The sequence below is a fragment of the Papio anubis genome, chromosome 7 (assembly GCF_008728515.1).
Source record: "Papio anubis isolate 15944 chromosome 7, Panubis1.0, whole genome shotgun sequence".
Lineage (NCBI taxonomy): Eukaryota > Metazoa > Chordata > Mammalia > Primates > Cercopithecidae > Papio > Papio anubis.
The window spans coordinates 13,993,363-14,009,385 of record NC_044982.1 but is presented as its reverse complement, the minus strand read 5'-3'; the positions used below and the strand labels follow the sequence as shown (position 1 = coordinate 14,009,385).

The window sequence follows — 16,023 nt, the reverse complement described above, 5'->3', positions numbered from 1 at the left end:
AGGATACAGCACAGGAACTACCAAACAGAAAAGGCACATAGGGTGAGGTCTGGGCGGGGCAGCCACAGAGTCCCCATCACCTCTCCTCCTATTCGCAGGGGGGGTCCAGACAGGTCTGCAGCATCCTCAGTTCTTGCCTCCTCAGAAGAAAGAATTTGACAAAGTGGGCATAAGGCAGAGTGAGAGACCCAGGCAAGTCTAAAGCTTTACTAAAGCTTTCCAGCAGGAACAAAAGGAAGGAAACTACACTTGGAAGAGGGCCAGGCAGGTGGCTTGAGACATCTAGTGCACGGTTTGACCTTTGACTTAGGGTTTTCTGTGTTGGCATGCTCCCGGGGTCTTGCGTCCCTTCTGCCCTGAGTCTCGGAGCGGGCTTCTTCTCTTGGGGTGGGCTGTCCGCATGTGCAGTGATCCGCCAGCACTCGGGAGGGGCCACGTGCGCAGTGTGGTTACTGGAGTTGTGCGCATGCTCAGTTGAGGCGTTCTTCCTGTACCGGTCCAGTGTTTCTAGAAGAAGGTCCTATACCAGTTATGCTCCGCCATTTTGCCTCTTAGTGCTCATGCTTGAGCCCACGGGCACACTTTGTGAGATATTATTGAGAAGATGCTGATCACCAGTTTTCAGGTTTTTTCTATCTCTTGGGAGACTGTGTTTCCCTGGTGTGCAAGCTGCAACCAATTATTATTTTAGCGAGACAGCTAACAACTGCCTGCCCATCATTTGATGGTCACCTGACATTCCTGGTGGGGGAGGGGACTCTCCTGCCCTGCTCATGCCTGACTACCTACTGTAACATTTCCCCCTCAAGAGTCTAAGACCCCAATTCCTTGGGGAAAATGGATGGTCAGTCTTTTGTAACTGCTTCCTGCAGTTATAGAGAGGGGCGGTGGTGGTGGGTCTGTGGGTCTTGGCCTCTGCTAGCTGTCCAGGCAGGGTGGCTCCGTGGGTTGGTGAAAGTAGTATCCAGCTAGGTCAAAGGGAAATGGGCAGAACTTTGCCTCTGTCATGTCCCACTGATGGGAAGTCTAGTGGTCTCCTGTAGAAGGGTGACCCTTTTTTTTTTTTTTTTTTTTTTGAGATGGAGTCTTGCTGTGTCACCCAGGCTGGAGTACAGTGGTGCAATCTTGGCTCAGTGCCACCTCTGCCTCCCAGATTGAAGCTATTCTCTTGCCTCAGCTTCCCAAATAGTTGGGATTACAGCGTGCACCACTATACCTGACTAATTTTTGTATTTTTAGTAGAAACGGAGTTTCACCTTGTTGGCCAGGCTGGTCTCGAACTCCTGACCTCAAGTGATCCACCTGCCTCAGCCTCCCAAAGGGCTGGAATTACAGGCATGAGCCACTGTGCCTGGCCAGAAGGGTGACTTTTGAATATTGAGGGGATGGCATCTCTCACTGAGGATCAGCTGGAGACAAATCAGGTTATTAGATTTAGAAGAATGTCAAAACAAAGTAAGGGGGTAAGGACAGCTCCAAAAAATCCCAAGGTTGGTGACACTCCCAAGTAGCTGACACTCCTAGAAGCTGGGTGCATCTTCCTCCCAGCACAGCCAGAAAGTCCAGAGATTTTATTTCAGAGACATGATTGATTAAATCATTGGCCATGTAATTGAACTCAGTCTCCAGTCCCCTTCTGGGGGTCACACGTGGGGCCGAAGGTTCCAACCCTCTAAGCAAGTGCTTAGTCTTTCTGTGGCCAGCCCCTCCCTTGAATCTAAGGTCCCACCAGGAGTCCCTGTTTAATAGCAGAAACTCAGGTTAGGTCAAAACGGGCTCATTATGAATAATAAAAAACACTCTCATCTCTCAGGAAATTCCAAGGGTTTTTGAAGCTCTGTGCCAGGATTGGGTACAAAGACTGGCGATGTGTTTCTGTCTTACTATATACCACACTCACCCCCACACACACTCACGTTCCTTCACACACTCACATTGCCTTACACACTGCTGGTTCTCATGGGCCTGGTGACCAAGGAGGCAGCTCCATCTTGAACCTCCATAGAGGCAAAGCACCCTCATTTCTTTGAAAGACTCCACGTCCTGGGGTCAGTTCAACTTCAGGGGAATGCACTAGTTCAGAGATGCTGCAGCTCCAAGTAGGGTGACGATTTGGCAGCAGCCAAGGCTTGTCTGTAAGCCTCTGAGCAGAGAGCCGGGCCTGGCGGAGGCATCTAGAGGTAAGCCAATGTCCAGTAGGAACACCCTGTGGGCAGGCACCACCTCCTCCCCCTTCCCCCCCCTCCCGTGTGAAGCAGCGTCATTTGTCTGGGGTAATACCCGAGGTTCGTTGCCTCACACCAAGGAAATAAAGGTTACGAACACACAAGGAATGAGGTTAAGAGCAGAGGTTTAAAAGATGAAAGAAAGAGAAAAGCTCTTTCCTGCAGAGAGAGGGTGTCCTGAACAGGTCTTCCGGTCCATGGTGAAGTGCAGGAGGTCTTATAGGTGAGCTTGAGGAGGAAGTATCTGATTTACATAGAGTACCAGAGATTGGCTGGACAGGTGTGCCATTTGCATTGCACGAGAAGAAGATGGCTGCCCCACCCTAATCTTTTATTATGTAGATGGATTCTCTACATGGCCGGGGCTATGTTGCCTACTTTTCCACTGTACACGTGACAAAGAAAAGGGAAGGTGGAGCCTCCATGTTGAACATACCTGGCTTCCAGGTAACCCTTTTCTATTGGCACAGCTGCCGGCATTCACCCGTGCAAACTTCCAGGTTGCTTGTCTATGTTTGCAGCTTGAGTTTTTCAGACTGTTCTTTGTTATAGAAGAAATTATTTGGGGGCTGCTTTTTGTTAAAAGGGAAGCTCAGCAGAGGACCCTGTTACCCTCACTCTCTGCCTAAATACTTTCTTTTTAGCTCCTGTATCACCGGAGTACCCCTTCCATCGCCCCCTGTTGCTCCTGGTTCTAATTATCTCTTCATCCTGCTCTGCTGGAGGGGAGGGGCTGCGAAAAACTCATTTCCAACCTCAGTTTGGTAACTAGTGATTCATCGCGCTGCTGCTCTGGAAGGGCCGTACGCTCTCACGGAGACCAGGATCTTAAGCCGCAGGGCCACCCTCTGCAAGCCAAGTGGAGACGAAATTGAGCACTCAGGATCTAGAGTCGAAGGTCCTGAGTTTCAGGTCTCAGCTCCACCACTTACAACCCTGTGATCATGAGCATTACTTGCCTCTCTCTGCCTCAGTTTTCTCATCTATAAAATGGGGATAACCATAATGTTTCCCCCATAGGTTTAATAGGAGAATTAAGTGAGATCATAGAATCTAATTAATGCACTAGTATTTGGATTTAGACCAGACTAGGGAGGCCATTAATCATTAATAGTAATACGGTTCTAGTATTTTTTTTAACAATTATATATAACAACTATAGAATAACAATGATTATGATGATACAGCAATATAGTAATATTAGTAATCAATACAATAGCAGCAGAATTTAGGATATCACCAGAGCAGGGTCAGGACAGAGGACTCCTCAGGAGCCTCCTGTGCTTGGGGCTGTATCCTCGTGTCACCAGAAAGGGTTCCGGATCCAGACCCCAAGAGTAGGTTCTTGGATCTGACACAAGAAAGAATTTGGGGCGAGCCCACAGAATAAAGTGAAAGCAAGTTTATTAGAGAAGTGAAGAAGCAAAAGAATGGCTGCTCTATCCTGGTGCACTGTCTCATACTCATGCTTGACTGAATATGCTTATGGTTTCTTCTTGAGTATTTGCTAAACAAAGGGTAGATTATTCATGAGTATTCAAGGAAAGGGGCAGGCAATTCCTGGAACTAAGAGTCCCTCCCCTTTTTAGATATAGGGTAACTTCCTGACGTTGCCATGACACCTGTAAACTGTCATGGCGCTGGTGGGAGTGTCTTTTAGCATGCCGATGCATTATAATTAGCACATAATGAGCAGTGAGAACGACCAGAGGTCACTTTGGTCGCCATCTTGGTTTTGGTGGGTTTGGGCCGGCTTCTTTACCACATCCTGTTTTATCAGCAGGGTCTTTGTGACCTGTATCTTGTGCCCACCTCCTGTCTCATCCTGTGACTTAGAATGCCCTAACCTCCTGGGAATGCAGCCCAGCAGGTCTCAGCCTTATTTTACCCAGCCCCCATTCAAGATGGGGGTCACTCTGGTTCAAATGGACACTCAGATATCCCAGTGTCCCTGCTCTGCAGCCTTTCTTCAGCAACCTTGGCCAGACACCTAGTTTTCCAAACTCTAACCCAGAAGCTTGGGGCTGGAGTAGGAGAGGCTTAAGCTCCAGGGGTGGGGTCAAGACCAGAGCCGGGAGGGGAAGACACAGACCAAGTCCTTCCCCTATCCAGGGATGCCCCCACGCCCTTCCTGGGAAAGCTGTGCCACAGGAGGTTGGGGAGATTCCAGAAGGTGTCACCTGGAAAGGAGGGATGAGCTTGCTGGGGCCTGCCAAGATTCAAAGGACATTTTAAAACAGCAGAGTCTGTGAAAGGCAGCAGAATCCCGCTCCCCATGTTTGCCCTCGGGACCCTCACTGAAGCAGAACCATTGCTCAGAGCGTGAGAAGGAGAAGCAAGTGTCTGTGAACATGCTGGCTCCGGGTGAGACCTCAGCTAGTGTTTGGTTTCTAGAGCACAGCTGCGTCCTCAGGGCCTAGAGCCATGGTTTTATCAGAAGAGAGTAAACCCACAGCAGAAGCAAGTCTTCCTGCTCACGACTTGGGGTCTGCATGCAGAGGCCTCGTGGCATGGAGGTCCCAAGCGTTGACACCAGTGTCTGGAGGCCAAATCCAGTTCTTCCCTTACAGCTGTGAGACCTCGGCCAGGATCACCTTCCAGAGCATGTCCTGTGGGCCAAGCCCTAACAGGTATTAACTCAGTCATCACACCAGCTTGAGGAGGGGGCATCCTGTTATAATCAGAGAGTACCTCAGTTCCTTCATCTGTGAAATGGGGATAATAATAAAACTCATGGGGTGATGGAGAGGATGGAGCAAGTTACTATATGTGGAGTGTCCTGATGGGTCTTGTCACAGCGAGAGCTCTATATTAAGTATTAGCTATTTTTATTTTTTCAGAGGAAAAAAAGGTGTGAATTGACCAATATCTGTGATTGTTTCCAGCAGCCTCCCCCAGAGCATACGTGCTGGGGTGAGAGTTGAAATTCAACCTGACTCCCGTACATTAGAGCTTTTCTGAGTGTAGACTCAGGACCACTCACATAAGAGCCAGCCAATTCCAGCCCCCCTTACACAACCAGCATCTCGGGGTAGGGGCATAGGAATCTTAAGACCTCCCCCCGCCATGGACTCTGTGCCTCCAATAGCCTTACAGAAACATTGATTTCATTGAACCCTTCAGTGGGCAAATGAGAAACTGAGCATGCAGGATCGATCCTAGTGTGGACATGGGCCAGGTGACACAAGACTCTTGGGGCAGAACCTCTAGTGTCCCCGAGGCATCCTTGACCTCCCTAGCCTGCCTCCTCATTTCAGGAACCTTCCAGATGACTTCCATCTCATGGTTGTCCTCCTCACCTTCACCCAAATCTTTGATTCACAGAGCTCCCTCCCCTTCTTTGGTTTCAGATGTTCCTGGTCCGCCGGGACAGCAGCTCGAAGCAGCTGGTGCTCTGTGTCCACTTTCCTTCCCTGAACGAGAGCTCGGCCGAGGTGCTCGAATACACCATTAAGGAAGAAAAATCGAGTAAGTGCCCGTCTTCTCTGTTTTCACTTTGACCACACGGCAGCAGCAGCAGCAGCAGCAGCAGCGAGGCTGCACCTTCTAGCCACAGACTCTCCCATACGCACTGATGGTGTTTAAAATTAGAAAGAGGAAAAGCTTTCAGTCACTGAAGTTACTTAGCCAGACTTGTTCTGAACTCAGTTCATCATCCAAAGTCAGTGTGAATTTCTGCTCACCCTCGTCGCAGCTGGTTGGCTTTGCATTCTTGTGGCCACAGTGAAGTTTCCTCTTGTTAGCTCAATGCAGGGATGCTGGAGAAAGGGAGGAAAAGAAAAAGAAATGTCTGCACCCTTGGTTCCTAGTGTCAGCTCAGCACACACTCAATCCATGATTGCAGACAAGTCACTTAATCTTTCTGAGCCTCAGTTTTCTCTTCTGTCAAATGCACGTAATAGTCACAGAGCTTTTGTGAGGGTCAAACTGACAAACACTTTGAAAGACAAAAATCTGGACCAGACTGGATGGCTCACACCTATAATCCCAACACTTCGGAAGGTAGAGGCTGGAGGATTCCTTGAGCCCGGGATCTGGAGACTAGCCTGAGCAACATAGAAAGACCCCATCTCTACAAAAGATAAAAATAAATAAGCCAGGTGTGATAGAATGCACCTGTGGCCCCAGCTACTTGGGAGGCCGAGGTGGAAGGATGGCTTGAGCTAGGGAGGGTGAGGCTGCAGTGAACTATAATTGTGCCACTGCATTCCATCCTGGGTAACAGAAGGAGATTTAAAAAAAAAAAAAAAAAAAAAGACAGAAATCCTGTGTGTGTGTAGTGCTGCTAGAAGTAGGCATGGGCCTCAGTGGGAAAATGTTTCGGGCCCCCTCCCTAGGGCGGGTTTGTTCTGATAATATGGTGTCACTGGGTTTGGGGCCCTTGTGGACTGCTGGGCACCCATCTGTGCCAGCTTCCCCTCCTCGCATGGTACAACCACTCAGTGGGTGCTTCTTCCCCTCTGCCCAGATAGACCCAATTTATCAAGACGGAAATTGCAACAGAGAAAGAGTTTGATGTACATAAAGCCAACTAAACAGGAGATGGAGTTTTATTATTACTCAAATCAGCCTCCCTGAAAATTTGGAGGCTAGGGTTTTTTTTTTTTTTTTTTTTTTTTTGAGACGGAGTCTCGCTCTGTCACCCAGGCTGGAGTGCAGTGGCCGGATCTCAGCTCACTGCAAGCTCCGCCTCCTGGGTTTACGCCATTCTCCTGCCTCAGCCTCCCGAGTAGCTGGGACTACAGGCGCCTGCCACCTCGCCCGGCTAAGTTTTTGTATTTTTAGTGGAGACGGGGTTTCACTGTGTTAGCCAGGATGGTCTCGATCTCCTGACCTCGTGATCCGCCCGTCTCGGCCTCCCAAAGTGCTGGGATTACAGGCTTGAGCCACCGCGCCCGGCCGAGGCTAGGGTTTTTTAAAGACAGTTTGGCGGGTAGGAGGGGCATGGAGGGGGAAAGCTGATTGGTTGGGTCAGGGATGGAATCACAGGGAGTTGAATCCGTCTTCTTGCACTGAGTCAGTTCCTGGGTGAGGGCCACAAGACCAAATGAGCCAGTTTACTGGTCTGGGTGGCGGGCACCAGCAGATCCGTAAGAAAGAATGCAGACCTCAAAAGCCAATCTTAGGTTTTATGATAGTAACGTTATCTACAGGAGCAACTGAGGACATTAGTGATCTTGTGGCCTCTGGCTACATGACTCCTGAGCTATAATTTCATTTTTCTTTTTTTCTTTTTTTTTTTTTTTGAGACAGAGTTTTGCTCTTGTTGCCTAGGCTGGAGTACAATGGCATGATCTTGGCTCACCACAACCTCCGCCTCCCAGGTTCAAGTGATTCTCCTGCCTCAGCCTCCCTAGTAGCTGGGATTACAGGCATGTGCCACCACACCCGGCTAATTTTTGTATTTTTAGTAGAGACGGAGTTTCTCCACATTGGTCAGGCTGGTCTCGAACTTCCCACCTCAGGTGATCTGCCCACCTTGGCCTCCCGAAGTGCTGGGATTACAGGCGTGAGCCACCGTGTCTGGCCCTGAGCCATAATTTCTAATCTTGTGGCTAATTTGTTAGTTTTTCAAAGGTGGTCTGGTCTCCAGGCGAGGAAGAGGTTTGTTTCAGGGAGAGGCTGTTACTATCTTTGTTTCAAAGTTAATTCTAAACTAAATTCCTCCCAGAGTTAGTTCGGCCTATGCCTAGGAATGAACAAGGGTAGTTTGGAGGTTAATGGCAAGATGGAATTGGTTAGGTCAGATCTCTTTCATTATCATTTCCTCGTCATAATTTTTGCAGAAGCAGTTTCAATGGCTATGTGTATACGTGCCAGGCATTCAGATCCAAACAGCCTGTTAGAAGAATCTGTAGAATATTCCAAGCACTGGTTTACATCTCTTGTAAATGGATCCAGGGTGTTGAGGGAAGCCTTTTACCCTCGGCTAGTAGCAGAGTGACAACAGTTAAGAAGACTCATTAAATATTCTCAAGCCTTTGTTTCTCAAGAAACATGTGTGCCTGACACTGGGAAGATGCAAAGACGAAGCAAACAGAGTTCCTGGCCTCAGGGGCCTCCAAATCTGGTTGGAGGGTGAGGACACACTGGCATGGGGGACAGACATCACTTGCTGTGCAGTATAGCAGGCATTACTGCAAAGGGACCTCTGGCTAGGGGCACAGAGGATACAGGTCACTGTGGGAAGGATTCAGGAGGGTGTCAAAAAGGAAGAAGCCTCAGACTGGGTCCCGAAGGTGAGTATATTAGTTCAATTCAAGGTTAATCTTCTAGCCCTAGAAGTGGACTAGGAAGGGAACGCAGAAGCAGATTACCTTTCTTGCTTTAAGGAGATCTTTCCGCAGAGACCCAGAGCCCCACAGAATGGATAAAACAAAACTTGCTGGGTGCGGTGGCTCATGCCTGTAATCCCAGCACTTTGGAAGGCGGAGGCAGGCGGATCACGAGGTCAAGAGATCGAGACCATCTTAGCCAACATGGTGAAACACCATCTCTACTAAAAATACAGAAATTAGCTGGGTGTGGTGGCACGCGCCTGTAGTTCCAGCTACTTGGGAGGCTGAGGCAGGAGAATTACTTGAACCTGGGAGATGAAGGTTGCAGTGAGCTGAGATCGCACTCCTGCACTCCAGCCTGGCGACAGAGCGAGACTCCATCTCAACAACAACAAAAACAAAACACAACCCACACATTCATGTGTTCAGCAGAGTTATGGAGTGCCCATTCTGTGCCAGGCACTGTTCACTGCCTCTCGGAGCTCACTTCAGGTGGAGGGAGGGAATAAAGAGTAACCATCCAGGATGACTGGCAGATGGAGAGGTGTGCTATGGGGAACATGTGAGCATGGATAATTAGCTAGCTCCTGCAAGAACCAGCATAATGGCTTAAACCCAGAAGCTGGTTTCCCACTCATAGGCAAGGTTCCTGGCCAGTGGGGAAGGAACAGGGACCCCAGTGGAAGAAGAGGCTCTGCCACCTTCAGCGTGCAGCCTCCAGTTTCCTAGGACTGACTCCAAGCCAGTAGGCTGGAAGGGGGAAAGAGCATGGAGAAGGCTTGTGGTCGGGTCTTCCTGCGAAGGCCTAGGAGTGGGTGTGTCACCTGTGCCGCATTCCATTGACTAGAACTTGGTCACATGATCACAGCTAACTGCAAGGGAAACTGGGTCCAACCATGTGCCCAGGAAAAAGAACAGCACCTGGGTTTTGAACTACTAGAAGCCTGATCCATGGGTAGTAAGGATAGCGAGTGTGGGGTTGGGGCAAATCATTTATATAGCAAACTTGATTGACCCCTCCATCCTGTGAAGTCCAGCGCGGAAGAAAATGTGAGGTTCTCAAAGGAGGAGAGTGTTATGGTTTTCCCAGACCAAGTGTACAGCACCCTCTGATGACAGCAGAAGAGGTAGGGCTCTTCGGGGCATCCACTGCTCTCCAAGAACCTGAGTCCCTTCTCATTTGGCCAGGGCCAGGCCGCCTTAGCAGGTGCCCCTGAGGCCACACAGCCCCTGGGTGTGCTTATGGTCTCCTGGGAGGTAGAGAGGACCATCCCCTATCTATTAGTAGATAACAGATACAAGGAGGGTTCTGACCTGTCTCTTACTAAGAGCAGCCAGGCTTTCAGGGACTCGGCTGCCACCTGCGAGTTACCTACAACTTTTAGAAACCCAAGAGCCGGCTGTGCTCTTGAATTTCCACAGGAACATTGGGAAAGTAGCAGAGGTTGGAGGTTGCGATGAGCTGAGCTGATCAGCCTGTGCTCTAGGAGCCTGAGGAGGGAGTGCTCTTCACGGGCAGGGTGGCCAGAAAGGCTTCCTGGAGGAAAGGCACATCAGGCTGGATCAGCAGACTGTCTGAAAGTTCTGCTGACGTCCTTTGCGCCGTACTCCTTCCCGACCTCCCTGCCCAGCCTCCAGGGTCACCACTCCACTGTCTCTCCAACCCATTGACACCCCTGGAAACCAGGACATTGTGTCTGGTTTCATGTCTCATTTCCCATTAGTCACCAATGAAAAACCAAAACTGGATGGCAGTTAAACAGCAGTAAAAACAGGATTTGCTCAGAACCATTGCATTAAGGACGAAGAGACCTCCGTATAGAACTGGGCTCAACTCCAAATAGAGCATGGGCAGGTGGGGGTTATAGCCAGGAAGCAGGGTGGGGGCAGTGGATGGAAAATCACTAAGGGGAAACATTAGGGGTAGGGAGGATTCTGGTGAAACTGACCCAACAGGATTCTTGCTGAAGGCAGGCAGGGTGATCAGACAGCACCCCGGGGGATGGTGGAGGTCGAAGAAACTGATCAGATATTGACAGTGATCAGATATCAAGGGGGAGGGGTTTTTCTAAACCAGTGAAGCAGGATTCTTGCTAAAACGGGATTTTAGTAGGCACAGATGAGCCTAGGAGAAGGTTCAGGAGCCTGGCTAAAGTTTGGTCAAGCAACTAATTTTTTCAAGCCTAAGGGACAAATCAGGTCACTCAGAGACAGAGACGGCCAGCTTACTTCTGTGGGTTCTTTCTTCCTCCCAGGGCCATGTGGCCAAATCTCACTTTCCATTTTTATTTTATTTTATTATTATTTTTTATTATACTTTAAGTTCTAGGGTACATGTGCACAACGTGCAGGTTTGTTACATATGCATACATGTGCCATGTTGGTGTGCTGCACCCATTAACTCGTCATTTACATTAGATATATCTCCTAATGCTATCCCTCCCCCCACCCCCTCCCCACAATAGGACCCGGTGTGTGATACTCCTCTTCCTGTGTCCAAGTGACCTCACTGTTCAATTCCCACCTATGAGTGAGAACATGCGGCATTTGGTTTTCTGTTCTTGCGATAATTTGCTGAGAATGATGGTTTCCAGCTGCATCCATGTCCCTACAAAGGACACGAACTCATCCTTTTTTATGGCTGCATAGTATTCCATGGTGTGTATGTGCCACATTTTCTTAATCCAGTCTGTCACTGATGGACATTTGGGTTGATTTCAAGTCTTTGCTATTGTGAATAGTGCCGCAATAAACATACGTGTGCATGTGTCTTTATAGCAGCATGATTTATAATCCTTTGGGTATATCCCCAGTAATGGGATGGCTGGGTCGAATGGTATTTCTAGTTCTAGATCCTTGAGGAATCGCCACACTGTTTTCCACAATGGTTGAACTAGTTTACAGTCCGACCAACAATGTAAAAGTGTTCCTATTTCTCCACATCCTCTCCAGCACCTGTTGTTTCCTGATTTTTTTTAATGATTGCCATTCTAACTGGTGTGAGATGGTATCTCATTGTGGTTTTGATTTGCGTTTCTCTGATGGTGAATGATGAGCATTTTTTCATGTGTCTGTTGACTGTATGAATGTCTTCTTTTGAGAAGTGTCTGTTCATATCCTTTGCCCACTTTTTGATGGGGTTGTTTGTTTTTTCTTGTAAATTTGTTTGAGTTCTTTGTAGGTTCTGGATATTAGCCCTTTGTCAGATGAGTAGATTGCAAAAATTTTCTCCCATTCTGTAGGTTGCCTGTTCACTCTGATGGTAGTTTCTTTTGCTGTGCAGAAGCTCTTTAGTTTAATTAGATCCCATTTGTCAATTTTGGTTTTTGTTGCCATTGCTTTTGGTGTTTTAGCCATGTCCTGAATTGTATTACCTAGGTTTTCCTCTAGGGTTTTTATGGTTTTAGGTCTAACATTTAAGGCTCTAATCCATCTTGAATTAATTTTCATATAAGGAGTAAGGAAAGGATCCAGTTTCAGCTTTCTACTTATGGCTAGCCAATTTTCCCAGCACCATTTATTAAGTAGGGAATCCTTTCCCCATTTCTTGTTTTTGTAAGGTTTGTCAAACATCAGACGGCTGTAGATGTGTGGTATTATTTCTGAGGGCTCTGTTCTGTTCCATTGGTCTATGTCTCTGTTTTGGTACCATTACCATGCTGTTTTGGTTAGTGTAGCCTTGTAGTATAGTTTGAAGTCAGGTAGCGTGATGCCTCCAGCTTTGTTCTTTTGGCTTAGGATTGTCTTGGCAATGCGGGGTCTTTTTTGGTTCCATATGAACTTTAAAGCAGTTTTTTTCCAATTCTGTGAAGAAAGTCATTGGTAGCTTAATGGGGATGGCATTGAATCTATAAATTACCTTGGGCAGTATGGCCATTTTCACAATATTGATTCTTCCTATCCATGAGCATGATATGTTCTTCCATTTGTTTATGTCCTCTTTTATTTCACTGAGCAGTGGTTTGTAGTTCTCCTTGAAAGAGGTCCTTTATATCTCTTGCAAGTTGGATTCCTAGGTATTTTATTCTCTTTGAAGCTATTGTGAATGGGAGTTCATTCATGATTTGACTCTCTGTTTGTCTGTTACTGGTGTATAAGAATGCTTGTGATTTTTGCACATTGATTTTGTATCCTGAGACTTCGCTGAAGTTGCTTATCAGCTTAAGGAGATTTTGGGCTGAGACAATGGGGTTTTCTAAATATACAATCATGTCATCTGCAAAGAGGGACAATTTGACTTCTTCTTTTCCTAACTGAATACCCTTGATTTCTTTCTCCTGCCTGATTGCCCTGGCCAGAACTTCCAACACTATGTTGAATAGGAGTGGTGAGAGAGGGCATCCCTGTCTTGTGCCAGTTTTCAAAGGGAATGCTTCTAGTTTTTGCCCATTCAGTATGATATTGGCTGTGGGTTTGTCATAAATAGCTCTTATTATTTTGAGATACGTTCCATCAATACCGAATTTATGGAGAGTTTTTAGCATGAAGGGCTGTTGAATTTTGTCAAAGGCCTTTTCTTCATCTATTGAGATAATCATGCGGTTTTTGTCTTTGATTCTGTTTATATGCTGGATTACGTTTATTGATCTGCATATGTTGAACCAGCCTTGCACCCCAGGGATGAAGCCCACTTGATCCTGGTGGATAAGCTTTTTGATGTGCTGCTGGATTCAGTTTGCCAGTATTTTATTGAGGATTTTTGCATCGATGTTCATCAGGGATATTGGTCTATAATTACCTTTTTTTGTTGTATCTCTGTCAGGCTTTGGTATCAGGATGATGTTGGCCTTGTAAAATGAGTTAGGGAGGATTCCCTCTTTTTCTATTGATTGGAATAGTTTCAGAAGGAATGGTACCAACTCCTCCTCGTACCTCCGATAGAATTCGGCTGTGAATCTGTCTGGTCCTGGACTTTTTTTGGTTGGTAGGCTATTAATTATTGCCTCAATTTCAGAGCCTGCTATTGGTCTATTCAGGGATTCAACTTCTTCCTGGTTTAGTCTTGGGAGAGTGTAAGTGTCCAGGAAATTATCCATTTCTTCTAGGTTTTCTAGTTTATTTGCATAGAGGTATTTATAGTATTCTCTGATGGCAGTTTGTATTTCTGTGGGGTCGGTGGTGATATCCCCTTTATCATTTTTTATTGCATCTGTTTGATTCTTCTCTCTTTTCTTCTTTATTAGTCTTGCTAGCGGTCTATCAATTTTGTTGATCTTTTCAAAAAACCAGCTCCTGGATTCATTGATTTTTTGGAGGGTTTTTTGTGTCTCTATCTCCTTCAGTTCTGCTCTGATCTTAGTTATTTCTTGCCTTCTGCTAGCTTTTGAATGTGTTTACTCTTGCTTCTCTAGTTCTTTTACTTGTGATGTTAGGGTGTCAATTTTAGATCTTTCCTGCTTTCTCTTTTGAGCATTTAGTGCTATAAATTTCCCTTTACACACTGCTTTAATGTGTCCCAGAGATTCTGGTATGTTATATCTTTGTTCTCATTGGTTTCAAAGAACATCTTTATTTCTGCCTTCATTTCGTTATGTACCCAGTAGTCATTCAGGAGCAGGTTGTTCAGTGTCCATGTAGTTGAGCAGTTTTGATTGAGTTTCTTAGTCCTGAGTTCTAGTTTAATTGCACTGTGGTCTGAGAGACAGTTTGTTATAATTTCTGTTCTTGTACATTTGCTGAGGAGTGCTTTACTCCCAACTATGTGGTCAATTTTGGAATAAGTGCGATGTGGTGCTGAGAAGAATGTATATTCTGTTGATTTGGGGTGGAGAGTTCTGTAGATGTCTAGTAGGTCTGCTTGGTGCAGAGTTGAGTTCAATTCCTGGATATCCTTGTTAACTTTCTGTCTCGTTGATCTGTCTAATGTTGACAGTGGGGTGTTGAAGTCTCCCATTATTATTGTATGGGAGTCTAAGTCTCTTTGTAAGTCTCTGAGGACTTGCTTTATGAATCTGGGTGCTCCTGTATTGGGTGCATATATATTTAGGATAGTTATCTCTTCCTGATGAATTGAGCCCTTTACCATTATGTAATGGCCTTCTTTGTCTCTTTTGATCTTTGATGGTTTAAAGTCTGTTTTATCAGAGACTAGGATTGCAACCCCTGCTTTTTTTTGTTCTCCATTTGCTTGGTAGATCTTCCTCCATCCGTTTATTTTGAGCCTATGTGTGTCTCTGCATGTGAGATGGGTCTCCTGAATACAGCAAGCTGATGGGTCTTGACTCTTTATCCAATTTGCCAGTCTGTATTTTTTAATTGGACCATTTAGTCCATTTATATTTAAGGTTAATATTGTTATGTGTGAACTTGATCCTGTCATTATGTTATTAGCTGGTTATTTTGCTCGCTAGTTGATGCAGTTTCTTCCTAGCATCAATGGACTTTACATTTTGACATGTTTTTGCAATGGCTGGTACCTGGTGTTCCTTTCCATGTTTAGTGCTTCCTTCAGGATCTCTTGTAGGGCAGGCCTGGTGGTGACAAAATCTCTAAGCATTTGCTTGTCTGTAAATAATTTTATTTCTCCTTCACTTATGAAACTTAGTTTGGCTGGATATGAAATTCCGGGTTGAAAATTCTTTTCTTTAAGAATGTTGAATATTGGCCCCCACTCTCTTCTGGCTTGGAGAGTTTCTGCCGAGAGATCTGCTGTGAGTCTGATGGGCTTCCCTTTGTGGGTAACCCGACCTTTCTCTCTGGCTGCCCTTAACATTTTTTCCTTCATTTCAACTTTGGTGAATCTGACAATTATGTGTCTTGGAGTTGCTCTTCTCGAGGAGTATCATTGTGGCATTCTCTGTATTTCCTGAATTTGAATGTTGGCCTGCCTTACTAGGTTGGGGAAGTTCTCCTGGATGATATCCTGCAAAATATTTTCCAACTTGGTTCGATTTTCCCCATCACTTTCAGGCACCCCAGTCAGACGTAGATTTGGTCTTTTCACATAATCCCATACTTCCTGGAGGCTTTCTTCATTTCTTTTTACTCTTTTTTCTCCATGCTTCTCTTCTCATTTCATTTCATTCATTTGATCTTCAATCACTGATACTCTTTCTCCCAGTTGATCGAGTCGGTTACTGAAGCTTGTGCATTTGTCACGTAGTTCTCTTGTTATGGTTTTCATCTCTACCAGTTCTTTTAAGGTCTTCTCTGCATTGATTATTCTAGTTATCCATTCATCCATTCTTTTTCCAAGGTTTTTAGTTTCTTTGCACTGGTTACACAGTTCCTCCTTTAGCTCTAGAAATTTGATCGACTGAAGCCTTCTTCTCTCAACTCGTCAAAGTCATTCTCCGTCCAGCTTTGCTCCGTTGCTGGCGAGGAGCTGCATTCCTTTGGAGGGGGGAGATGCGCTCTGATTTTTTGAATTTCCAGCTTTTCTGCACTGCTTTTTCCCCATCTTTGTGATTTTATCTGCCTTTGGTCTTTGATGATGGTGATGTACTGATGGGGTTTTGGTGTGGGTGTCCTTTCTGTTTGTTAGTTTTCCTTCTAACAGTCAGGACCCTCAGCTGTAGGTC

At 46.2% G+C, this 16,023-nt stretch overlaps 1 protein-coding gene across 9 annotated transcripts in view; it reads left to right on the top strand.

Annotated features, from left to right (window-relative positions):
• The window catches only part of RIN3 (Ras and Rab interactor 3), a 183,675-nt gene that overhangs the window by 57,737 nt on the left and 109,915 nt on the right, over positions 1 to 16,023 (top strand). For 8 of the 9 annotated variants that reach the window (XR_004184801.1, XR_004184802.1, XM_021941486.2 and 5 more), the window contains exon 3: positions 5,576 to 5,693. Coding sequence is in view for 7 of the 9 variants with exons in the window: in XM_021941486.2 (XP_021797178.2) it covers positions 5,576 to 5,693 (118 nt within the window). In the remaining 2 variants the exon portion in view is untranslated. Of the gene's footprint in view, positions 1 to 3,901; positions 4,856 to 5,575; positions 5,694 to 16,023 lie in introns of those variants that run through there. The other variant, XM_021941487.2, reaches the window with a different exon arrangement.